This window comes from Peromyscus eremicus, chromosome 23 (assembly GCF_949786415.1).
Source record: "Peromyscus eremicus chromosome 23, PerEre_H2_v1, whole genome shotgun sequence".
Classification (NCBI taxonomy): domain Eukaryota; kingdom Metazoa; phylum Chordata; class Mammalia; order Rodentia; family Cricetidae; genus Peromyscus; species Peromyscus eremicus.
This window is the reverse complement of record NC_081438.1, coordinates 39236759-39263998: the sequence shown is the minus strand read 5'-3', so window position 1 is coordinate 39263998 and position 27240 is coordinate 39236759. Positions and strand designations below refer to the sequence as shown.

At 46.0% G+C, this 27240-nt stretch overlaps 1 protein-coding gene across 3 annotated transcripts; it reads right to left on the bottom strand.

Annotated features, from left to right (window-relative positions):
• Positions 1 to 929: 929 nt before the first annotated feature.
• On the bottom strand, positions 930 to 24672 carry Uspl1 (ubiquitin specific peptidase like 1). 3 transcript variants are annotated; one of them, XM_059248997.1, is made up of 7 exons: positions 24055 to 24495; positions 19991 to 20104; positions 17144 to 17273; positions 13589 to 13714; positions 6297 to 6454; positions 2442 to 2965; positions 930 to 2387 (listed from the first exon to the last, which is right to left on the bottom strand). In XM_059248997.1, exons 1-7 carry the CDS (start codon positions 24368 to 24370, stop codon positions 1113 to 1115), a joined length of 2643 nt encoding a protein of 880 aa, XP_059104980.1. In that variant the 5' UTR covers positions 24371 to 24495; the 3' UTR covers positions 930 to 1112. The 3 variants fall into 3 exon arrangements, with proteins under 3 accessions (XP_059104980.1, XP_059104981.1, XP_059104982.1); XM_059248999.1 differs by having other exon boundaries at positions 2162 to 2306; positions 2795 to 2965; XM_059248998.1 differs by having other exon boundaries at positions 930 to 2965; positions 24055 to 24672.
• Positions 24673 to 27240: the final 2568 nt, after the last annotated feature.

The window sequence follows — 27240 nt, the reverse complement described above, 5'->3', positions numbered from 1 at the left end:
TGTCTCTACCTCCTAAGTGGTGGGATTAATGGTGTGTGCCCCCACCACCAAAAGCTGCTTTTGAACAACCAACTTCATCTGGAAACTGAGGTTGACTAGTCCAATACTTCTAACTTGATCCGTCTAACTTAACAGGCATGTTCTGCTGATCTGTACCTCACTCATGGGAAGGCTGAGTTTTAAATCAATTAACACCTCACATATAACAGAATTTAGCTTGTAAGCACTACTACTCTGTTCAAAGCAGTAAGATTAGGGGGTGCCCCAGCAGGGTACAGAAACTGCGCTGGGAAGAAAGACGGTATTTATGACAACCTAAACCTTAAGCACATCATAGACTACTATTTCCTGTAACCCATCATACTGCTCACTTAACATTGTTCCAACTTCTAATGACGGGGCTTCCTGCCACCCTGGGAGGAGAGGTCAGAAGATGGGTGGCACTGAGAGTCCCAGCAGAAGCAGCAGGCTTGAGGTGATGGGAAGCCACTGTCAAGGCACTCACACGTGCATTCAACAACTTGTCTGTGTGAACTTGGGTTTTCCTGAACCAAACACCCATGTTTTCAAAAGGCATTTTATTTCTGTGTGCATGCTTGTGTGGATACAGGTGCGTGGTCTAAAGGCCAGAGGCCAATGTCAGCCCACCCCACCTCATTCCTTGAGATGGAGTCTTCACTGCAGCTGGAGCTGACCACTCTGGCTCGACTGGCTGGCCAGCTCCTGGGATTCTCAGACCTGTGACGACAGGTGTGCAAAGCCAGGTCTGGCTTTTTACAGTGCTGGGAACCGAACCCAGCCCGTCATGCCTACAGAGCAAGGGCTTTACCACCCTAGTCATCTCTCCAGACCCCAACACCCATCTAAAAATCTGGAAATTTAATGCAGCCAAATGTACAATCTACCACTCTGTACTCACAAAACGAAACTGACAAAAACAAGGGTTTTAATTTGCAGCAGGTCCCACGCTTCACAAGAACCAAAGGGAGAGCCCAGGAGCTTACAGCTTCCCCAAGGCTAGAACACAAGGGCGTGCATGTCAGCCAACACTACCCATAAGTCACATCCTCTTGCAGTAGTGGTCAGTGTTAAACTAAAACGTTAACAACAACTCAGCAATTCTCAAACAGATATTCATCAAAATGAGGTAGATCTAATGTGTCATTTGTTAAAGAATTCAATGCTGAAGTAGGAAAAAAATCATCAAAAATGTCAGTCTTCATGGGGCTCCCCAAGTTCAAGGTTCTTATACAGGCACTGTCTGGGAGTGAAGGGAGCTCAGCTCCACACTGGTTTTTCTCAGGGCTGCAGTAGTTATGGTCCTGTCTCGGGTAGGTGTTCTGGGAAACAGCAGCACTGAATTCATCAGGTGCTAGTGTGCTGACCCCCATCTCCAAGGACCTCCAGTCGGGCTCCACACTTGCTGAGGGCTCTGACAGGGCCGTAGGCGACAGCAATTCTGCTAAAATCTCCTCCTGACTCTGGCCGTTACATGAGGCACCACCAGCAGTGGCGCACCCGGAATTGCTGTCCGCAAGGTCAATTTGATTCTGTAACTCATTTAACAGATCTTCTATGGACTCACAGTCGTTTGGAGACCCACACTGGGACACTGGCTCTGAATGGTCACTTACAGATGTCCCACGGTTCGGAGAAGACATGAGAGCAGCTAGTTTCTTCTTTTTTGCCTTTAATTTTTTAAGAAGTTTGAGCCGAAGCTTATGAACCTGATCTTCAGCTGCATCTCCACAGCTTGCTGGAGAGATGGCGCTTTCACTGCCACGGGAACTGTGGGTGAGGGGCGCTGCACATGAGCTTTCCTGCCCCTTCAACGGGGGTGACGAGGCCGTCCCACCAGCACGGGACACAGCAGCTGTGCCACCTGAGGGTGCAGAGCTGCTGTCTGGAGACGGCTCGTCCACGTGCTCAGCCGCCCTCCTGGACGTCCTCTTAGCCTTCCGGTTTATATTTTTCGTCTTAAAGCCATCATAATTATTGGCTCCTTTAACCGAGGGCTGCAGGTCAGTCACTGCTCTATTCTGAGCCAAAACACAGGGCGGCATGAACGCAGCACCCCTGCTCAGCAGCCCTTTCACCCAGCTTCCCACGAAAGCTTTCTTCTGATCACCTTTCCGAGGCTGGTTCTGTGGTGACCTGGCTGGTCCCACATTAGAAGATGCTGCAATGTCTCTCTTTCTCAGACCAGATGCCTGAGATTTACCAGGTTGTGTGGGTTTTAGCCTCTCAGCTGTAAGTGGCAGCAGCTGTATCTGAGTGTCCTTCTCAGCTGCCGTGGACTTCAGTTCCTGAGCAGGAATAGGAACACGGGCATCAGTCACGGGTTTGGGAACTACAGTGTCTCCTCCTGCCTGTGCGGGTCCTGCTGCCTGCGGGGGTCCTGCTGCCTGCGGGGGTCCTGCTGCCTGCGGGGGTCCTGCTGCCTGCGGGGGTGTGCTCACACCTGGTGGGCTGACTAGCTTTCCTTCACCTGGGCTAGACAGTAGAGAAGTCATCAGCGAGTCTCGTGGCGGCCAAGGAAGTGCTCTGCCCAGTCCTGCACTCTCGGCCACAGGCTTGTCTTCTGACAGGCCATCTCTGGAGTCACTCTGAGAAACAGAGGCAGTTTCCAGCACGCCTTTTGTTCCCGGAAGTACACTATCGCCAGGAGCTACAGCTTGGACTTCTGGAAAAGTCTGAGGAGCAACTGGCATGTGTGTGGGGTGGGTGACTGAGGGTTCTGAGGTGGCAGTCCCACCCACAGAACACAGTGCTGGCGAAGCTGGCTGCTCCTCACCTGACGCGTGCCGCGCTCTCGGCTTTGTGCGTGGAAGGCAGGCGGCTGGTTCAGTCGGTACCTGGAACTTTCTTTCCCAAACAACAATGTGTATCTCTGAGGCCAGCACCTCACATGTCCTGTGTCTTTTAGCACATGGACCCTTTAAGTCATCACACTCCAGCCAACTCCCTGGGAAATAAATAAAACACAAAGTCACAGGTGAGACCCTCCCCGACACCATTCTCCCTTCCCCGCAGCTCCATCACTCCCACCCACAGGAGGAGCGCCGTGAAGCACAGCCTTCTCCTCGGCTCTACTCTGTCAGGTGCTACTTTCCATTTGACCACAGAAGTTACAGGCTACACAGTGCAGAAATCGGAAATTCAGGGAGGTCTGCTGGACAGTTTACACGCTTTATTAAACACACACTAAACCACACAGGAATCACTTGAACTTCCGAACTGCCTAATACACTCAACATCACAGAGTAAGGTGCTCCATGTGCACAGCAAGTCTAAGGATCAAACAGTGCGGCACTGCAGGGAATGGGCTCAGGGTCATCACATGGCAGCTTGGGCACTGGCAGTCCTTTCCACTTGCACAATTTCAGGGATGTGGTAGGTGTGGTACAGCAGAGGACATAGGAAGGAGACGAAAACACAGAACAGGAGTAAGGAAGCAACTATTAAACTATCCCTTAAAGGAGAAGGAAAAAAGACACCTTAGAAAGAGCTATTTTCTTTAAGGGGAGCTAATAAATGCTGGCAGGGCTGTGAGAAAACTGGAACCCTGTGTCTTGCTGGAGGGATTATAAAATGCCCAGAAATAATCCAGCCATTCAGAGAGTGCACCTGAGTGCACACCCCAGAGAAGCGACACTGGGCTTTAGGTGTCTGACCATCAGTGCCCCAGACAGACGGATGGGGCCGTTACTCAGCTTTAGAAAGGAAGGAAATTTGGCACACTGTGACAGGATAAACCCTGAAAATGTGCTAAAAAAAGTAAGCCAGACACAAAAAGGCAAATCCTCTGGTTCCACCTGCACGAAGTGCCCAGAGACACAAGGTAGACCAGAGCTACAACAGCCAGGGTAGGTAAGATGGGGAACTGGTATCTAGTGAGTACAGCTTGTTTTAGTGATGAGTGAGCTGCAGACCTGGGTGCTGGAGATGGATCTGTAGGACTGTATATGAGGTTAACGCCAATGAGCCTTATAAGCGTAAAATACTGAAATGGAGCATTTTATATTATGTCCACTTTGCTACAACAAAAAAAATTAAGCAAACAGAAACCATGGCTGGAAAGGAAAGACAACAGAAGAAAGATAGCAGGGCAGGCAGATAGATCTCTGAGTACAAGACCAGCCTGGTCTACAGAGTGAGTTCCAGGACAGCCAGAGCTGTTACATAGAGAAACCCTGTCTTGGGGGGATGGGGGGGGAGACAAAAAATAAAAATAACTAATTTTGAGAAGGAGGAAACAGGAAGAGAAAAATTAAAACAAGATTAAAATACTATCAGTGAAGTGGACATGACCAGCAAGAGCTGGAGAGAGGCAAATGTGGGTTATAGGTAGGGAGAAACAGTCAAAGCACGCTGTATACAGGCAAATGTCACAAAGAACCCCACAGTTCTGCCTAATTAATACAGTGCGGGGACACATGCATGCATGTACAAGGAGACAGACAGTTACTGGAACGACAAAGTCTCCACCACTGCCAAGTGCCAGCAATGCTGGGGACAACCGCAATTCCCTTTCACCGCTTGTGTGAATGGGAGATGGCAAATTTAGCCCCTTTAAAAGACAGCACGACAGTTTCTCACAAAACAAAACTGCCATTTGATCTAGTAACCAAACTCCTTGGTATTTATACAAGCTGACTGCAAAGTCTGTATCTAAATTGTAGGTATTTAAGCAGTTACTCATATCTGCCTAAACATGGAAACAATCAAGATGGTTTTTCTTTGTATGTGTGTGTTTAGGAGGGTATAGACCAGAAGACAACCTCAGGTGGCATTCCTTAGGCATTGTCCACCTTCACTTTGAAGAAAGGGTCTCTCACTTGCTAAGGAGCTGGGCTGGCTGGCCAGCAAGCTACAGGGATCTGCCTCTCCAGCTCTGGGATTGTAAGTGTGCACCACTGTGGTGATATTGTGTTCCCCAAAATACTGTGCACCCTAATAAACTTATCAGGGGTCAGAGACAGAACAGCCACTAGATACAGAGGCTAGAAAATGGTGGCACTCACACCTTTAATCCTAGCATTCCAGAGGCAGAAATCCCTCTGGATCTCTGTGAGTTCAAGGCCACATTGGAAACAGCCAGGCATGGTGACACACAACTTTAATCCCAGGAAGTGATGGCAGATAGCAGAAAGGTATATAAGGCGTGAAGACCAGGAACTGGAAGCTTCTGGCTGGTTAAGCATTCAGGCTTCTGAGCAACAGTTCAGCTGAGATCCATTTGGATGAGGACTCAGAAGCTTCCAGTCTGAAGAAACAGGATCAGCTGAGGAACTGGTGAGGTGAGGTAGCTGTGGCTTGTTCTGATTCTCTATCTTCCAGCAATACCTGGCTCAGGTTTGATTTTATTAACAAGACCTTTTAACAATTCATGCTACACACCACTGTGCCCAGCATTTTGTATGTGGGTTTTGGGACTCATACTTAGGTACTCCTGTAGCATGGCAAGGAATCTGCCAATTGAACTATTTCCCTAGCCCCAAGACATCTTCTCCTTAGGTGGTGAAAGTACCTAGGCTTCAGCATTCAGATACAATGGGATGTCATTTGAGAAACACAGTGTCAAGCTTTGAAAAGACTTGGAAGAACACTAAATTCACATTACTAGGCAAAACCACTGCACTGGAAAAGGCTGCCATGTGTATAATAGAAGCTACTTACCGTTTTAGAAAGAGCCTGACTCCTAGGAGGAAGGCAGTGGAACTGAGGAAGGGTGGAGGTGGAGGACTACTCTGTGTGGTGCTACAATGTGGATACATGTTGGGCACAGCCACACATTTACCAATGCACACAGATTGTATGCACCAAGGGTGGATCATGAGCCTCGGGGTAACATTGTACCAGTCTAGGTTTGCTAAATTAACATTCCATGCCAGTGAACACACACAGTAAAGACAAAAAAACAGCTAATACAAAAAAACCTCAGTGGATGATCCAGACATCAGGGGTACAAGTGTTCTGTTGAGGGGTAAGTTAGAAAAAGACCAGGCTAGGAGGATAGTGAGAAAAAGTGTCTACAAGAATAACCAATGAAGGAAGAAATACAAGTAAATAGGTAAATCCTACAGATCCATGGCATAGAGTTACGAAGGATACTCCAAAACACCACATTTAAAATTAAGGAAAGAAAAAAAAAAAAGAGGAAGGGGAAGAGGAATTAAAGACAAAGATAAGAATACAGAAAAAAAAAAGTCCAGGGGAAGTCTGTCTTTACAGAAAACAAAACCCACGAGGCTCTATTTCCCACGCTCAGTATCATAAAACCTTCCAACACTTACCATCAGCATCTAAAATCCACGTTATAAAATGGTTATTTGCTTGGTACTGTATTACAGATGTGACTTGATAAAGACTACCTTCAAAATGAAATGCATAGTGCTGCAGATCCTTCCGAGGTAAGCCCTCCACAAAGTGCAGCATGAATACGGGCGATGCTCTGTGGAAAAGAGGCACAAGTCAAACCAATTTCATGCCACGTGTCCGCCATTCAGGACCGTCCAGTCGCACGAGGCCGGCTGCACTAACTCTGCTCCAGCACCTCCACATGTGCGCCAGAATCAGCCAGGAGAGGCAGCTCTAAGCAGCATGGGACACTAAGCCCTTTGGAATGGCACCAGCAGCAGCTGGGCCTACTATGCAGTGAGACTGACAAGGCCCTTAGACAAAACTGGCTCTCCCAGCAGCTCAAAGCTCAGAGCCCCGTGCTGCGGAGCTCGGATGGCAGAAGCCCAGCGCCTTCAGGGATTTCTCTGGTTTCAGGTGCCTAAATCAATCACTTCTGTTAAGAAGAAAAAGCAGTTAGTGAAAAATCTCTTGTCTAAGATATCCAGACACTGAGCTGGCCAATTTCTCCCTCTTCTCAGGAAGTAAAGAGATCCATTCAATTGAAATCTGCACTTAAGTGGAGGAAGAAGAAAATAAAATACACTCGTTGATTTATTATAAACTATGAGATGCTCAAAATGTCAAAAGTACAATTCACTATTATAAACATGTCAAACTGGAAACAAACCCACAGACGGGCCTCAAAGTAAGTAGATGTAACAAAGCTCTTGGGTTAAGAAATGGTGGATACCCTAATAGTTAATCCTAGTATTTAAACAGATGTCAAATCTACCTACTTATCAGAATTTATTCAGCAAAAAATGAACTTGAATCAATGTCCAAACTGTAAGATTACTCAAACTGACAAGGAATGGCATGTAAATCACTCCCTATCAATTATGCTGTTAGGAGTAATTAAGTCCTCGAAACTGAAAAACCTGAAAGTCCTACAAACCATCCATATCACCACATTCTTTGTCCTGGTGGAGTTTGTATTGTTTTGGTTTTCCAGACAGGGTCTCTCTGTGTAACAGCCTGGCTGTCCTGGAACTCTCTCTGTAGACCAAGTTGGTCTCGAACTTACAGAGATCCACCTGCCTCTGCCTTCCATGTGCTGGGACTAAAGGTGTGCATCACCACTGTCCCTGGCTTGTGCTGGTTTTTAAAATCTGACTTATTTTACCAATTCCAAGATGTCGCTGACCATAAAATGTGCCAGTGAAGTATACATACTATCAACTGTTAGGATATGAAGTATGTGTCTTTCAGTGATCCACAGTAAAACAGGGATTCTCACAGCTGGACAGGCAGGCCATAGATTCAGACTCTCTATTACTAATAAATTTTTTCAGTATTAAAGTCTTGTATTTGGTTCCCTGAGCCTCAAACATATGACACTCTTAGCACTCCAAGTACCTTCTGAGGCTACTTACCTAAAACCTCATGAGTCTATACTAGAAAACCTCTGCGTCCGCACATGAACATTTTAGGAAATACTATTTATTTATACATACATACATACATACATACATATATATATATATATGAGAACAAGAGTAAATGACCCAATACATGTGAGAGCATCTGCCAGACTGCTTGCTTTTTATACATTCTAAGGCTTCTGAAGCAGTAGCCTGTGAGTGAGTCAAAGAGCCAAGACGAATCCACATTCACATTCTAGCTGAACGCAAGCAGAGGCCCCAGAAGCTGCTTTGAAATCACGCAGGACAGAAATGTCATTACGCAGAAAGAGGGAAAAAGAGAATGGCCAGGCTACCCAAATTCTAAAGCAGCTACCTATGCAAGCCCCCTGCAAAGAGGCTGACCATGCATCTCAGTTCTCCAGGGCCTAAAGGAGCGGGGCATGCTGAACAATGTCACCATCTTGACAGGACGCCCTTCCACTTCAGCCACACAGGCAGGCGAACCCTCCGAGTGTCCTCCTTACCACTGGGCCTCACAGGCGCTGAGTGGGCTGCAACACTGAGTAGACCCCTACCCGGCTCTTCTCTCCGTCATCAGGGAAGCTCTAGAAGACAAGTCTAACCCCCTGTGTTTTACCATGTCCAAGGTCATGGCGGCCTCCACCGCCAGACATTTCATCAGGCAGCGTCTGTTTTAAAAACAGCACAAGTTACCACGGCAGCATGTGTGTCCTCCACTCCTTGCTGCTTCTGGATCTCTAGGCTCTAGCACCCCTACAACTCCAAACCTCAGCCTGTCCCAGCCAGCCTCTCAGGAACTGAGCCCTGCCTGCTTTGTTTCCAGGCTTCTCCTACCCGAGCCCACCCAGCATGTCAGCCACAGAGGATGCTCAAATCTGAGGAGTGCCAGTTAGTTTAGCTCTACTGTAACCATGGGAAACAGAATGGACCACCAACCCTGGAACTAGAGTCAATAGAAGATGAAGAGTCATCGGCATCTGGGCCACAGAGGTGCACCTCTCTTGGAAGGATGAACCTCAGGATACATTCCCCTGGCCACCTAAAGACAGCAGGACTACCAATCCCTCCCCACCAGGACAGTCACATCTTATACTAAGAGCTGGATCACAAAGTCCATTTTCATCAGAACTTCTCTAATAACTCAAATCTTAGACAATGCAAATTGAACAATTCCATATCTGTACTACAGTAATGTCAGTTTCAGGTGAAAACAAAGGTCTGTAAACATTATTTTTAAGCCATAGTTCACTTTGGGTTGTTATCACCCCCATCTTTCAGACGCTAAGAAAACACCCGAGTCAAATCAGCTGGAACTCAAACGGTCAGAAGACAACCATCTTCAGCAAACCCAAGTGGCCCACAAGGGACACGACTGTTGTCTGGAGCTGGTTCAGGAGCCTGAAGGCATTTCCTGCCCAGCACTAGAGATTCAGTTAAGTAGACTCTCAGGCCACGGTGGCTGTGTCGCAGTGCCAGAGCTCTGGAGGGAGGTCGGGGCTTGAGTCTGAGGCCAGCCTGAGCTACATCCACAAACCAGGTCAGCCTAAGCCACAAGGCAAACCCTGTCTCACCAGCCAAGAGACCCCGTCCCCTGTCTCCCAGCAAGGGCCTGGATGACGGCACTCACCGACTATCTCAGCACTAAGTCTGAGGCCAAGAGGACTAAGTTCCAAGGCTAGCCTAGACTACACAACTACAATCAGGACACACAGCAAAAACAGACATTAGGAGAGCACCACAAACAAGCAGAACAATAAAGGTGCTCGAGCTGAAGTTGAACTGTAACAATCTTCTCAAACAGCAGCCTGGACCATGACCTCCTGAGACAGTGCCAAGAGCTACAGGCTCATCTCAGTAAGGCAGGCAGGCAGTGCTCACACCGTCAGACCAGGCTAGACCTCCTAAACAACTCACTCATCTCAGTAAGTCAGGCAGGCAGTGCTCACACCGTCAGACCAGGCTAGACCTCCTAAACAACTCACTCATCTCAGTAAGTCAGGCAGGCAGTGCTCACACCATCAGACCAGGCTAGACCTCCTAAACAACTCACTCATCTCAGTAAGTCAGGCAGGCAGTGCTCACACCGTCAGACCAGGCTAGACCTCCTAAACAACTCACTAATCTCAGTAAGTCAGGCAGGCAGTGCTCACACCATCAGACCAGGCTAGACCTCCTAAACAACTCACTCATCTCACTAAGTCAGGCAGTGCTCACACCGTCAGACCAGGCTAGACCTCCTAAACAACTCACTCATCTCAGTAAGTCAGGCAGGCAGTGCTCACACCATCAGACCAGGCTAGACCTCCTAAACAACTCACTCATCTCAGTAAGTCAGGCAGTCGTGCTCACACCGTCAGACCAGGCTAGACCTCCTAAACAACTCACTCATCTCAGTAAGTCAGGCAGGCAGTGCTCACACCGTCAGACCAGGCTAGACCTCCTAAACAACTCACTCATCTCAGTAAGTCAGGCAGGCAGTGCTCACACCGTCAGACCAGGCTAGACCTCCTAAACAACTCACTCATCTCAGTAAGTCAGGCAGGCAGTGCTCACACCATCAGACCAGGCTAGACCTCCTAAACAACTCACTCATCTCAGTAAGTCAGGCAGGCAGTGCTCACACCGTCAGACCAGGCTAGACCTCCTAAACAACTCACTCATCTCAGTAAGTCAGGCAGGCAGTGCTCACACCATCAGACCAGGCTAGACCTCCTAAACAACTCACTCATCTCAGTAAGTCAGGCAGGCAGTGCTCACACCATCAGACCCAGGCTAGACCTCCTAAACAACTCATTCATTTCAGTAAGTCAGGCAGGCAGTGCTCACACCATCAGACCCAGGCTAGACCTCCTAAACAACTCACTCATCTCAGTAAGTCAGGCAGGCAGTGCTCACACCATAAGACCCAGGCTAGACCTCCTAAACAACTCACTCATCTCAGTAAGTCAGGCAGGCAGTGCTCACACCATCAGACCCAGGCTAGACCTCCTAAACAACTCACTTAGAGAGAAGTGGCGGAGCTGGACTCAGAAGGCATGTTTTACCGCCCAATTCCCGAGGGCTATGTATCACACATGTGGGTGATCTGAGACTAGGCCCTGGGGGGACTGACATGAGATTTTAGAATGATATATAGCTGAATTACAGTCTCATGATCAATTTATTTGTTTAGGGTGTCATGACAGATGGACTGACTGACCGACCTATCTACCGGTATCTATGCTGGCTGGTCTGAAACTCACTTGTAGACCAAATCAGACTTGAACTCACGAGACCTGCCTGCCTCTTCCTCCTGGGTGCTGGGATAAAAGGTGTGCACCATCACATTCAGCTGATGAATGTCCTATTATCCCTAAAATCTGTGTTAAATGTGTTTCTAAGTTCTATTAAATACTAGCAAGTCAAGTTGTACTAATTTTGGAGCAAAACAGTCTTATACAAATATCTTGTCATTTAAAATTTAAGTATAATTTTACATAAATTTAATTTACCTTCAAAGAAAATAGAAAATGTCCAAATTATAAATCTGGCTTATTAACTAGTCCACTGGAATTTAAAACACATTTTAAACTCAAACATGATTGTATGTAATGGAAACATTTGCTGATCAGAGCACAAATCTTTTACATAAATAAAAGCAACATATTCATACAACTAAAAAGTGTATGCTGCAGTGCAGTCACTCAGCAGATCAAACACCAGAATCCAGGAGAGAGCAGATACGGTCGTCAGATGTGATTACGAACACCAAGATGCCCAGGTAATCCCACAACAGCTAGCCGTGTACCACTGCTGCCTTTACTGTCCTGGTCCCCAGGGTCCCCAGGGTCCCCAGGCCACACAACAGACTTCCGGGCAAGGCAGCTGCTCCTCCTCCTCACTCTGCCTCCCTCAGAAGCTGCTGAGTGTCAGGAGTAGGGAAGGACAAAACAAGCTAACAGTCAACAAGGACAAAGACAGGGACAATCCTGAAGCCAACAAGTATTTCGAAGACAGACAGGGAGCAAGGTGTAGTGGCGGGCACACACACCTTTAATCCCAGCCCTTGGGAGGCAGAGGCAGGTGGATCTCTGTGAGTGTGGGGCCAGCCTGGTCTACAGAGTGAGATCCAGGACAGCCAGGACTACACAGAGAAATGCTGTCTCAGGGTGGGGTGGGGGTGGGGGGGACAGAGACAGGGTAGAGAAACATTACCTAGCATAGCAGAATGGAGGAGACAGTGACGGGAGTGCCACACAGAGGCACTGTCCACAATTAACATGCAACAGATGCGTGAGTGTAGGGTCAGGCTCTGGCCAGGGGATGGGAAGGAGTCTGGAGTGCACTCCTATGTAGCAGGCCCAGAGAAGAGCCACAGAAGGAAAACTGGAGAGGAGGACGGAAGTCAGCAGCACGACATTGAAACCATCCAGTGAACAAAGCAAAGGAAACAGCAAAACCTTCCACGGCTGTGCACACCGTCTGTGTCCACCAACAATAGTGCAAACTCACAATGAAGGACGTGAAAACACTTGAGCAAAGACGGGGGCCATGTCAGACCCAGGAGGCCCAGCCCCACAGCACTGTAGACAGACAGCAGAACCAGTGGACGCTAACTCCAGCACTTGCCAAGGGAGGCAGAGGGCAGCAACTCTGAGCCTACCCTGGGCCGCCAGCAAGGCCGTCTAAACAAAACCAAGAGCTAACCCACCACCAGCTGAGGCGGGAGTACAGACTGCACAGCAGCAGGGTCCTGAGCTGCAGGGCTGAAGGGGAAGCCTAGGGGGGAGGGGGGCGGGCAGGCAGGCAGACGCCGGCTTCAGTGCAGGCCGCAGCACTACTACGTTCACGGAGAATCTAGTAATGAGTGAGAATAACCCTTTAGGAATATTCTGAGGAACTGCTGCAGCTCTGAAGGCGGCAGGTTAATGCCACTGGTTGCTTCTTACATCAGATTACAGCTCACCCTTTACTGCAGCCAGCCTGAGCTGGAAGGCTCCAGAACACACACCCCTCAGCGGATGGGGTTGTTCACTGCCAAGAGCTGATGTCTAACACCTCCCTAGCCTCTACCCACCAGAGGAAGCAATCACTTAGAACAAAGCCAACAGCTTGCAAATACAACGAAAACACTTGCTCAACCTCAGCGAAAAGCTTCTAAGACGATGAAGAATCAGCCGCCTGATATCTGGGAGAAGACAGACATTAAGACACACAAGGTGGGCTGAGTGGTTAAGAGCACTGGCCGCTCTTGCAGAGGACCCAGGTTCAATTCTCAGCACCCACATGGCAGCTCACACCTGTCTGTAACTCCAGTTCCAGAGGATCTGACAACCTCACACAGACATACATGCAGGCAAAGCACCAATGCACATAAAATAAAAATAAATTATATGCATATATGTATACATAGACACACAAGGCACTAGCATGACTCTGTATATCTTAGTTCTTGAAATTCAAGAAAATCCAGAACTCTGATGACTTTAGGCATTTCACAGAAGAGGAAAAAATTTAATACAGCCAAAGAGCACACGCGCACGCACACACACACACACACACACACACACACACACACACACACACACACAGACACTACAAGAGAGGGGCTGACCACCCCACAGCACCCCTATTGTGGTGCTCCACCTGGTATAACTCGTCTACCAGAGTTCTTTAAAATGGTAAGCATTTGGCGAGCGTTCCTAAGGATGTGTTCACTCAAACTTCAAAAGGGAGGTTGTCGTCACTATTCCCTTCCCAACACATAAAAAATGTAAATCCATCCATTACATCCTAAAAATTGTAAGTAAATTTAAACTCACCTCTCCAACACCATTTTTCTTATTTGTGATTTACTGTGGCAACTGTTACACGGACCAAAATGGGCAGCATTGAGTGGGTGCCACTCAGGAACAACATTTGTAAAGGTGACCAGACTCTTCAAACACCTACAAAAACAGGTACAACTTGAACCCATTTGCTAAATTCATTTGTATTAATTGAGCACGTTCAGCTGCTCGCTCGCTTCCCACCATGTATTAGTGCAGTGATGGCCTGCCCTCTCTAGCTACGCTGGAGCCTGCAGACTCCACACTGACTGGTTTTCAGCTAGGAGAAGCACGGAGGGGTGAACGGTAGTTTCCCAGCACCAATGCCATTGACACTTCACTCCAGAGAAAGACCTGTGAGGCCCCACTGTGCACACTGGAGGCTTAGGGTCACTCCTGGTCTCCACTTATCACGTTCCAGGATCAGTCCCCAGCTGCAGCAGCCAGTGTCTCTAAACACCACTAGGGACCCCAAGAGGAAGAAGCATCAGGCTCTTGGTGAGCATCCCTTCTCTAAGGCTGTCAAATGCCACACTCGTGTGTGCAGTGCAAACTGACTAGCCATCCCTGCCAACAAGAGGGTGCTATTTTCAAATCCGTACAACCTAACTTTCTTCCTATTAGAAAAACATCCTTGTAGAACACTTCCGCTTCTACACAGGTTGTTCAAACACTGGATTCACTTAGCTTGAATACCTGACAGCAACAGTCAAGATGATCTTCAACGGTGTATAATGAATCCTAGTTGCATCAACTTTAAGAAAAATATTTTATTAAAACAAGTATCACACTGCCAAAGAAACATAAGCTTTTCTCCTCTAAATAACAAATAATATTGGCATATGGTACCTGAGCAAAGAAAGCACTGGCAGTTGACAACTGATTGGTCTGCAGAAAAGCTAACCTTTTACATGCAAAGCAACATACAGGTTGCTCTGTATGCCCAGACCTGTATGCCAAGACTGTGCATCATTCTTTAAGATACGATTAAGTAAAGATTCCTAGTTCTTATTTAGTACTAAGGATTTTGTCTCCATTAATGTTAATGTGACATATCTGAGCACTTAGTCTGTGGACCATTAGGCACAGAACGTGGCACTCCCCTGCCAACCAACTCTCAAGCGGCAAGTGCTCCAGCCTCTGTACAGACGAGAGGCAGACAAACCGGGTCTGCACCCAGACCACCAGCCTCTACAGACCAGTTTCTAGCCTCTCCAGGAAATAACTACTGAGTCAAATAAAAGCCTTACACTGGCACAAAGACTAGAGGCACCAAATGAAAGGACTGGCTGGAGAGCCTCTGTCAGAGCAAGTACAAGTGAGTATTTGTGACCTCACGTACAATGACTAAATGCCACTGCATCTTAGCTTTGACTCCATAATTGCTTTTATTTTTAGAATGAAAGAACACTCTAAAGAAACTTAAACAATCACTGTTTTTGTGTGTGTGTGTGTGTTTTCAAGACAGGGTTTCTCTGTGTAACAGTCCTGGCATCCATTTTGTAGACCAGGCTGGCCCAAAACTCAAAAGAGAGATTTGCCTGCCTCTACCTCCTGAGTGCTGGGATTAAAGGTATGTGCCACCACTCCTGGCTAACAATTACTTTTAAAGAAATAAAGACCAGATGCAAACCAAAGTGGCCTGGTGGCTTCCCCTGGAGCTTTCTCTGAGCTCTGTGAAAACGCTGTTCAAGCCCACTGACCATCTGCCAAAAGCTTGCACTGACTGCTGAGCCACCAGCCCTCTCCAGTGAGTTCAGAACTACTTTCCTAAGCAACGAGTCATCTGAACTGACCACAACAAAAATCACTCCCAGAGGCTAGGTGAGCTCCTGGCACACAGAACACACTCAATGAAAAGCTGTCAAAGTGCTACCTGTGAATTTTAGAAAAGCTGTAATTAAGCTGATTTTAATCATCAGCTCTGTTTATATTATTAAAAGCACAGGTAGTGATTAGGGAGTTTGGCACAGTGAGCAAGGGAGCCATGGAGGCAAGAAACAACTCCAGAGGTTTCCTGATTCTACTGCCGATGAGTTCCTCACTGAGTTACTATGAGAAAACCAGACCATTTGTACAAATCAGTGGAAACCCAAGAATGGAACACTCGCTTGCTTACACAAATATTTCAAGTCACAGTGTGAATTTTCACCCTTTCCTAGCAGTTGAGAGCAACTGATTAAAAAGTACACTCTGAGCCGGGCGGTGGTGGCGCACGCCTTTAATCCCAGCACTCGGGAGGCAGAGCCAGGCGGATCTCTGTGAGTTCGAGGCCAGCCTGGTCTACAGAGCGAGTTCCAGGACAGGCACCAAAACTACACAGAGAAACCCTGTCTTGAGAAAAAAAAAAAAGTGAACTCCTGCAGTATTCTTCCAGACTAACCTCTCCTCTGACTGTTTCCTACTGTCCAGAGCATCCTTTTGAGACCATGGCTAGCTGTGTAACAATTTCCTCACATTTTACCTTCTAACTTTTGAAGCTTGCTCGTAGGTGAGCTACAGTGGGAAGGACTGACCTCTACTGTAATATTATGAAGAATGACCCACAAAGCAGGTTGTCTTTTTTTGGGGGGGGAGGGGGGGAGGGTGTTAAGAAAGGGTTTCTCTGTGTAGCCCTGGCTGTCCTGGAACTCATTATGTAGACCAGGCTGACCTCAAGCTCAGAGATCCACCTGCCTCTGCCTCCTGAGTACTGGGTTTAAGGGCGTGTGCTACCACGCCCGGCTGGTAGGTCATCTTTTAATGGCAGCTAGCAGCTTCCCTGGTCTGCTCAAGAGGGGGGCATGTCAGACAAGTACCTACCCTCTCTGACTGCTCTCCTAAGCCAGAAAACAGAGGTAACCTCTGCTGGATGCTACCATCCACTAAGAGCAGCTCCATGGCAGAGGCCCACAGCAAACAAAAGCCTTATCTTTAACAGAAGGGTAAACAAAACACAGTTCCAAGGACTTCTGAGCAGAAGCCCAGCTAAGGGCTTTCCAGGGTGTAAAGGATGCTATTCTCATCTGTTTCTAACTCCCACTAAGGAAATTAAGAAAACGCCTTCGAGCCATCCTTCAAGCAATGGATTTGGTTTTCTTTAGCTAATTTACAGTAGCAAGCCAACCTTAGTATAGTCTTGTGTTGCAAACTGTTCCTTTAGCTTTAGTGGGCAGAGTTAAGATGTGGAAGCCAGCTGTGATCCACGCCTCCGTTTGCAGAACTCAGAAGGCTGGGGCAACAAAGTGGCAAATCTGAGGTCAGCCTGAGCTACTCAGCAAGACCCTATCCTAGAAAAAGAAAAAAGAGATGTGCTGGGGTCCAAGACAGGGTGACACAGCTTCTACTCTACCATTCTGGATCCCAAGGCGGAAAGTCTCAAGTCTTGACTAACCTGGGCTACACGGCAAGTCCTGCCTGGGCTATCCTATAACTGTGTCTGGGGGTGGGGGGTGTATCAAGGGTGGAAGTCCCAAGACAGAGTACACTATAGGTGCAAAATGTGTTATTTAAATTACGCCGTTATGAACCATTTCAGCAGAAAGCATCCATTAAAAACCCCAAACTGACCTGTTTTGATACTGGTGTCCACAATTGGAACATTCAAAATTCCAAGAAAAAGAGTATGTAAAGAGCTTCTCCACATGGGGGTCTAGTTTTAAGAGTGCAGGAAATGCAAACACAGGACTTTCCATCTCACCTGCAGAAGAGAAAGGAGAAAAGTAGAGATCAGCAGTTGCAACTGTTAACTGTACAGGGAAGGCAAATGGTCAACAGCTGCCCGCAAGTTTCCAGCACCTAGGTGTGAGCCCTGCCTGGCGGTCCGTCGATCACGGCAGATCTAGAGGAAGGTGGAACAACCCTCCAAACACGGCCAGCATCAACTCAGCTCCCATGCTGGTCTCTTATTTTGTAAATGTCATGAAAACCTAAGAACATATGACACCCACACTACCTTCCTTCTCAGAGCTCTAACCCTGTACATTAAAACAAAAACCACGGAAATGGTTTGCTACACATACTGAAAGTCAGTGAAAACGTTAGAGAATCGCATCAGAATTGGTCATAACCATTCAAATACCACCTCTATTCAGATCCACCAACTCTACCTACAGTGGAACAGATGTGATATACAAGGGTAAAGGATCAATTTTGAACCTCCCCATTTATTTTAAATATAATTAAACTCCTGCCACTTTAGACTAGAGATGGTGGGATTCTGCTGTCCCTAAACAAAACCGGAACCCTAAGTGCCAGCTTTGAGATGAAGGAGGCTGTTTAACAGGGGATCCCATTCTTACAGCCCCACTCCAGTGGTTTCCTTCTCATCCTCAGGGCTTCCAAGGTCCAGCCAGGAGACAAACTGCAGACTGCCTCCCACCTCCTCCTTAGACCAAGCCTGCTCTCAGGGTCCTGCTCTTCCCTAGCCTGGAACTACAGTTGCCCAAAACTTGGCCAGCAACTGTTGTGATGGAAGGACCAGAAGGTAGACAACAGGTTTCATTACCCAAGCATGTGCTGCAAACATCTGCAATTGCAAAGGCTGTTTTAACAGTCCGTCTTTGTGATATAATCCCATTGCCTTTTTTTTTGAGACACGGCCTCAGTATGTAGCCCTGGCTGTCCTAGAATTCACTATGTAAACCAGGCTGGCTTTGTAGACAGAGATCTGCCTGCCTCTGCTTCCCAAATGCTGGGATTAAAGACATGTACCACCATACCCGGCCATTGCTATTTTTATATAAAAATGTAAGTCAAAATAATATATTTCTTATAAAGAAAAAGAAAAATCACCCTCCTAGAAATGGCAACTGTATGAGTTGTGGATATTTAGTACACATTTGTGATTAAGTCACCAGACTAAATTTCAACTCTGCTGTAACTAAATATTAACTAAGAAGGTAAACAATTTACAACTCACAACAACAGCATTAAATCTTCACATCTAACATATGTTCTAATATATATAAATTAGATATATATTTTATTTTATTTTCATTTTGAGGTAGGATCTTACTGCGTCATTCTGGCTGTTCTCAACTCATGTAGACCAGCCTGGCCTCGAACTCACCTGCCTCTACCTCCCAAGTGCCTCCACATGACACTATACCTGGGCTTCTAATACATATTTAAAAACGTGGAGAAGTATTTTATGTCAATCTCTGTCACGTAAGTGTGTGTACACAGGCATGCACACAAAAGTGTATATACACACAAACACAAAGAGTTAATACAAATACGAAAGGGTAATAAAACAATTTCTCTCAAAAAACTAACAGTGTGTGGTAGTGCACACTTGTAAGTCCAGCTACTTCAGAGGTCCAGGAAAGAGATTCATGAGTTCAAAGAAAGCCTGGGCAATTAGTAAGACCCCACCTCAAAGAATAAAACCAAACCAAACCAAGATAAAAACAACCGTTTTCCTTTTCCTATCATTACAGATCTTGGAGAGACCCGGACAGAGACTCACTTGCTCTTGCCTTCTACTTACTTACTTACTGCTCCCATAAGGCAGACATCCACCCCTGTGCTCCTTCATTAGTGAGAAAGAGAGCCTAGACGGCAGATTGAAGATGCCCTAGACACCTGTACCCCCCTCCTGCTATCACAACACTGAAACACGGTCCCAGAGAGTTGGAATTCCCTCAGGAGTCGTGTGCTGGGAGGAGGAGAAGGCTGAGACTCTGGTGTTTGACAGACAGGAGCTTGTCTCCCATGAAGAACGTTCACACCACCTAACAACTTGCTAGCTCACCCTGCAGGAGAAACTCAAGCCCACACAATGGTGGATCAGTGATGGGCAGGAGCACATCCTGTCCTCAAATAAAACCTAAAAAATTCACATCAGGACCTGAAGGTCACTGGCCTGCTTTACTTGTTCCTCTTCTGGATGCGGGCCATACTGAACAAACCTCTTTACTTGGCTTTTCACTATTTCCTGTCAAAATGGCCTGTTGAGCACTGGTGGCTGAGCCTGGTCTGTTGGAGCTCCCAGGACCCAGACCAAGACCCTAACAATCCCGGTTACATGTACATGATATACTAACATATCCCTGACCAAAACAGTACCACAATTCAGTCTTACATTATCAGCTGGAGATTTAGTCTCAAAGTTGAGAAGAGCCAACTATACACCAACTCTTTACCACACTTGACAGGAGTCTGGATTAGCTGCTGGAGGAAGTAGCCAGGAGTGCTGGCCCTAGTGTTCACCTGTTTCTGACAACTCAAGAGCTGAACCCCAGCCTGCATTCTTAACAGGTGTAGACAACAGCGATGGAACCAGTGGTAGATTCCTAAGTAAACTACCACTACCAGACTCTCCCCGAAAAGATCCCATACTAGTACTAAAATAATGCATTTCCTTATGCCGTACTTATTTCTACAGTGGATCAGTCAAGCTACACAATTACTTACCTAATGTGCATCTAAGCTTAGGCTGAAGTTTAAAAAAAATTTCTTCTCTAACTTCATTCAGACAGGTCTCTATCTCTGCAAGTATTTCTGACGTCAGTTTTTTACAATCTTCACCTTCAAAAAAAGCCAGAACATTATCATCTCATTAACGTATTTTTCCAGAAAAGAAACTGAGATAGTAATAAGAATGAAAGTTTATCAGTACATTTTGCAGAGACAAAAAACAAAACACATTTCTTTCTTATTATGCCCCCCTATGGCGCCCCCCCCCCCATATGCCATATATTCTGTTGACACCTGTCGTCAGGAGAGCACCACCTGCCCTCGCTACCTGGACCAGATCTCCAGGAAAGCCTTTCTCAACAACAGCAGATGTAGTAATACACACGTTAGAACGATGAGTGCTTGACATCCCAGTGTGACTCTGGAAATCATCCCTACAGCTTCATCACACTCGAAAACGATTACATTCCCAAAGAAATGAGCATCAAGCAATGCTCGGGCGATTTGTTTCCGGGAAGCGGAAGGAAGGAAGGAAAACATACAATACAGAACAATGCAGCCCACACAGTTAACAAGATAGGAAACGAATTATTCTGTATGTGGTTAATATAAACTAAAAGTAAAAATTTCAAATTCAAATTCAGCTCTTCTCAAATCATCAGTGAACTGTCACCTACTTGGCACCAAGGTTCATGTAGCAAAAAAAAAAAAAAAGGGTGAGCTAAAGGCGAGAATGCTTGTGAAAAACCATAAAACCCACAAATGACTGATGCATGAAAAAAATTCAGTCTCAAACTCAAATTTAAAAAGGTCTTACTTTACAAAATCCTAACTTCTAAATATTTAGGCCCAAAGGTAAGCATCTGAGATATATTTTTCCATATAATAAAAAGAGCAGCATATTCTTTTTCATTTTTCTCTACAGGTGTGTTCCTGATTGTACATGTCTATCACACGTGTGCAGGTAACTGTGGAGACCAGAGGAGGGTGTCAGATTCCTGAACTAGAATCACAGGCAGATGAGAGCCACCATGAGTGCTGGGAACCAAACCCTGCGGCAGTGGCCAGTGCTCTTAACTGCTGTGTGTCTCTCTAGCCCTGAGAAGCTATTTCCATCATTCTTTTGGAAAGCCACTCAGCAGAAACCTCAACACACACATTTAATGCCCTTCCAGGACACTAATCTGCACGGTTTTCAAAGGCTCCGTGGTTGTGGTCATGTGAACTCATAATGGTACCCCACAGGGAAGCAATGCACAGCACCCACACAAACGACCTCGCAATCCCCCATTACACCGTGCAGTGTATTAACAAAGAGGAGAGAAAGCTTGCAACAACGGCAAGTCTGTCAAAGAACAAAACAAACCAAAACCCCAAACAACCTATGTGCAAGCAAAACCAGATAAAAACACACAAAGAGACTTCAAAACATTTCCAAAAGGTGAGGAGTCCTGCCTTGACAGACAGGAGACTTCAAGAGCCATAATCTAAGTGTGAGCACAGGGGAGACCAGGTGACCACAGCGACATGAAAGGTACAGGGTTATGCCATGCTGGTGCCTGACAAAAGTGGCACCAGAAAAAGTGTCTGAAAAGGAAGAGAAAAGGGACTCTGACCTCATGCCATCCACAATTAAGAACTTCGGTATCCTGGGTCAGCAAGCTGGCTTAGCAGGTGATGGCACTCACTGCAAGGCTGACACCCTGAGCTCAATTCCAGGACCCACCAGATGACAGGAGAGACTGACTCCAGAGAGCTGATCTCTGGGCTGAGTGTGTGCGTGTGCGCGCGCGCACGCACACATACACACACACACACACACACACACAAAAAAAATGTATAAAAGAATTTCAGCCAGGCAGTGGTGGCACACGCCTTTAATCCCAGCACTCGGGAGGCAGAGGCAGGTGGATCTCTGTGAGTTCTGGGCCAGCCTGAGCTACAGAGTGAGTTCCAGGACAGGCTCCAAAGCTACACAGAGAAACCCTGTCTCAAAAAACAAAACAAAACAAAAACAAACAAACAAACAAAACAATTCAATGTTAGAAAGTAGACTTCTCAAAGAACACAGTCAGTGAAGGACTTCCTACATGAATAAAAGGAAAATTGTCCTTAAAAAGCTACAAACACTACTAGATTCTAAAAGAAAGACAAATACTTTCTTGTAAATCAAGACTTTAAAGTAAAAAAAAGGGTCAGTACAATGGCTCAGAGAGTAAGGTCCTTGCTATCAAACTTGATGACCTGAGTTCAATCCCAAGGTCCCACATGGTAGGACAGAACAGACTCCTGCAAGCTGTCCTTTGATCTACACAAACACACACACACACACACCAACCAAATATGTAATTTTTTTTTTTTTTTTCGAGACAGGGTTTCTCTGTGTAGCTCTGGCTGTCCTGGATCTCACTGTGTAGACCAGGCTGGCCTCAAACTCACAAAGATCTATCTGCCTCTGCCTCCCAAGTGCTGGGATTAAAGGCATAATACGCCACCACCACCTGGCATAAAATATTTTCTAAGTAAAATACAAGCTGTAAACTAGGAATCAGCAACATATATCTGACATAAAATAGCAACAAAGACATAAGAAAACGCATCCAAACAAGAACATGACAATCAACAGAACCAACAGGTATTTCACAGAAGGGTGGAGGGAATGAAAAAATATATGTCAATACATACACCGAGACAAAGATCAAGCTCTTCCAATTCTGAGAGAGGCAACACCAGTCTGAAAACCATTTCATGCACTAACAACATCCCAGAGAATACATGGATTAGGAAGTATCTGATACTGGAGTAGTATTGACACTGCCCACTGACAGCTGAGTAAACACACAACTGGCCTCTATACCAGCAGGTCCCAACATCCCATTCCCAACCAACCACAGACTGAAAGTACCTGGGAGAAAAACATCATATGTACTAAACAGACCTCCTGATCAGTACTGCACACACACTAATCAGTATTTGCATAGCATTTACATTGCATCAGGAATAAGTAACCTAGAGATGGTTTAAAATGCATGGGATGGGCTTAGGGTAGAGCTCTGTCTTAGCATGTGCAAAGTCCTGGGAATGATCTCAGCATCACAAAGTAAAATAACATTGAACATGATTTCAACACGGGCAGCAGGCCTAAGTAGGTCAACCCCAAGTTCATTAAAATGTAAAGTATATGGGACAACATGCACTCACATTATACAAACATTATGCCATTTCTCACAGAGGACCCTGGTATTGCAGGAAGTCCTAGAGCTAAGCTTCCATAGACACCAAGGGAAGACTGTTCCAATGTGTTTCTACTATTATTTCATTCATTCACTCATTCATTCACTCATGTGTGCTCGGAGGGTGGGATGGATGCTTTCGTGAGGAGTCTGTCTTCTCCTTCCACCGTATGGGTGTGGGGATGGACACCAGGTCATCAAGCATGGTGGCAAGCACTTTTACCCACTGAGCCATCTCATGGGCCCGAGAACGTTGTAATGCTTTTGGGTTGAAGTTAAGGTTCATGAGTATCCTACTTTATAGAAATTAAAACAGGGTGCAATGGTGCATGCTTATAATTGCAGCATGCCAGAGGCTAAGGCAGAAGGAACGCAATTTCCAGGCTTGGGCAACATAGAAAGACATTGTCTCAAAATCAAAACGAATCAAACACACATCTGTATAAATAAATGTATGTGTATGTACATATATACATACATACATACAGATAGACCAAAATTCAAGGATGCTCAAGTCAGTTGCATATCCCTGGTAGTCAAAGGCAGAGTGTTGGGGATTATCACAGGTGACTCTCATTTACTACTTCGATCTCTTTGATAGATTCTATGATGACCACTATCACCCTAAGGAGCTAAGACATACCACCACCGCTTTCTTCTTCTTCAGTGGCAGCTTTGGAGGCAGTCACATGCTGTACCCAGCAATCTCTTAGGTCCCCTGCCTAGGTCTCTACATAGAATAATGACTGCTCATGGCTTCTTTTCCACAAGTGGTGAGACAAAACAACACTGACATCTTCCAACTTAGAAGGACACATAAGCACGAACCTGTGACAGCATGCAAGTGATGGGTGTGCAGAAGCGTATCTGCTCGGTGGTATGCTTCCAACAGCCTCCCAAACACACACTCCTCCCTGGAGCACATCTCCAGCACAGTGTTCTTCAGCACCGCCAGGTGCACCAGGGCCGAGAGGATACAGTCTAGCCAGCAGAGTGCCTGAGAGTTTTTCCACTGGACACAGAGAGTCTGGCCAAAGGATAAACATCTGCTCTTGGATGGCATTTTCAGCCCAGATCCTTCACTTCGGGGGAGCATTCCAGAGCCAGTAACGGTGGCAGGATCTTCTGTAGGAGCCACGTCCATGTTTCCAGCTTCCAAAGTCTCATTCTGCTCCGAGGAACCAACTGTCCTGACAGGACTCTGGTGACCAACGTTATCTGGCAAGCTTGATGAGGTATCACTACACACTTTTCCATTATATTTACCATTCACAATCTGTTCACCAGTGACAAGGTGACTTCTAGTCTTTTTAGAATGGACTGGAAGCGGTGAATTCTTACAGTTGGTTTCCAATCTCTTTCTTTTTTGAGGCTTATTTTGAGTGTGACAATCTTCCAAATCAGGAGAAATTAAATTAGTAAGTGATTCAGAGCCCAAAGGATAAATGCACTAGAAAGAAAAAATAAAATTGTTAAAAAAAAAAAAAAAAAAAAAACCTCAATAATAATCCAAATCAGTTGAAGTTTTACCTTAGAGTCCTGTGTCATAAAAAACACACAATTTCACCAGGCGGTGGTGGCGCACGCCTTTAATCCCAGCACTTGGGAGGCAGAGGCAGGTGGATCTCTGTGAGTTCGAGGCCAGCCTGGTCTACAGAGCGAGATCCAGGAAAGGCGCAAAGCTACACAGAGAAACCCTGTCTCGAAAGAAACACACACACACACACACAATTTTAGCATTCATGTGACATGAGAGTATTTCACACAACCTAAATTTCAAAGAACTATAGGTAACTAATCAAAGTTTGCCCACCCCAAAGAATATTTCCCCTAGTTCATTTGTATCATCAAATCCTGCAAGCCTGGCATAGTGATAATACATGCCTTTAATCCCAACACTTAGGAAGTAAGAGGATTGTGGGTCTCTCTGAGTTGGAGGCCAGCGTGGTCTATATAGTGAGTTCCAGAACAGCCAGGACTACATAGAGAAATCCTGTCTCAAAGGGGGTAAGGTTTTAAGTTACAGTAGACTAGGCTGAAAGAAAACACTATTTTGGTTTTAATTAAACTCTGTGTGTGTGTGTGTGTGTGTGTGTGTGTGTGTGTGTGTGTGTGTGTAATATATATATACTGTCAAGTAAATAAAAACTTTCATCAATGTAAAGAAAGACTATGTGTGCTACTTTGGGAGAGGGAAGCAACTTACAGCATTAAAAATTGAGAAAGTTTGCTTGTTTATTTTTTTCAATACAGGGTTTCTCTGTGTAACATTCTTGGCTGTCCTAGAACTCACTTTGTAGACAGGCTGGCCTTGAACTCAGAGATCCACCTGCCTCTGCCTCCAGAGTGCTGGGATTAAAGGCATGTGCCACCATGCCCCACTGGGAAAATACTTTTTTACATAAAATTTTGCCAAGTACTTTCTATGCATCTTACATGTTTTTTTTTTTTTAATTTATTTATTATATATACAGAAGAGGGCGCCAGATCTCATTATGGATGGTTGTAAGCCACCATGTGGGTGCTGGGGATTGAACTCAGGACCTCTGGAAGAGCAGTCAGTGCTCTTAACCTCTGAGCCATCTCTCCAGCCCCGTTTTTTTTTTTTTTTTTTTAATCCCAACCTTTCCATTTCTTTTTAAAAATTATTTATTTATTTATTTATGTATGTATGTATGTATGTATGTATGTATGTATGTATTTATTTATTTATTATGCCAAATGCTGTTTATTGAAGGAGGGAAGAGGTCTTAAATACAGGCTTACAGCACAATGGGAGAACCCCGGAGGGCAGAAGTTCGCTACAGATGTTTTACAATCTTGCATCTAAGCTGTTAACGCCCATTATGCAGGAGCATCTTATATGTTCTAAGATCTATTTTTATTATCCTTACTGATGTGTGTCTATGTCTGAGTGAATGTGGTGTATGTGGATGCCTAGAGGCCAAAAGAGGATGTTGGATGCCTAGGAGGTGGAAGTCACAGGCAACTGTGAACTGCCTTATGTGGGTACTGAGATTGAACTCAAGTCCTCTGCAAGAGCAGTACTTGCTCTGAACCCATGAGCCATTGCTCCAGCCCCTGGATCCTGCATTTGAAACAAGCTCAAGGGCTTGCAAATATCTCATTTGAAACACGCCTTCTTGCCAGGCGCGGTGGCACACGCCTTTAATCTCAGCATTCGGGAGGCAGAGGCAAGAGGTTCTGTGTGAGGTCAGCCTGATTGACAAAGCCAGGGTTGTTACACAGAGAAACTCTGTCTTGAAAGGGCAAAAATAAGTAAATAAATAATGCCTTCAACACCACTATGGTAGACTGGTGTCCTCTGGTGAACTGAACAACCACACCTCCCTCAGTCAGTCCTCCGGACTGTGCTTGGCTGTTTCCAGCTTTGCAGGGACATCAGGTACATGAAGCACAGGGAAGCCAGTAAGTCCTGTCTCATCACAGGAAGAACTAAGGCTCCTGATTGCCTGCCTGCACCGAGCTCCTCAGCAGCATCGAGTACTATGGCTAGTGCTTGGCTGTTTAGCAGACACTATTATATGCATCAGAAGCCTTGCCTGGTCAACCCCAAGAATACTGATACTAAATCAAGCCATTACCTAGGAAGCTAGGATGTTCTCAGGTAATTTACCTCGTGGCTACAGGTATGTAGCATGAGCTAAATTTCCTTTCCCACTGCACACAGAACTCTGTGAGCACTTCAATTTTTCAGCACAGACAAGCTCTGCCCTGTTAGCTGTACAGTGAAGTCAGTACCAGCCTGACCTAAACCTCATGCCCGAGGGTCCCTAAACCCCGCTCGGCCTGAGAATGACAACACTCACAATCAGCAGTGAGCCAGGAACGGCATATGCCTGTAATCCTAGCAGCTAAAGTGGGAAGACAGGAGATTCTAGATCAGTTTGGACTATAGGGCCTGCCTCAAAAACTAAAACCAAACCTACCTCAAAATACAAAGAAACCAAGCAAGCAAACCACTGTGAACAGAGCTTTGAGTACCAGAGAATT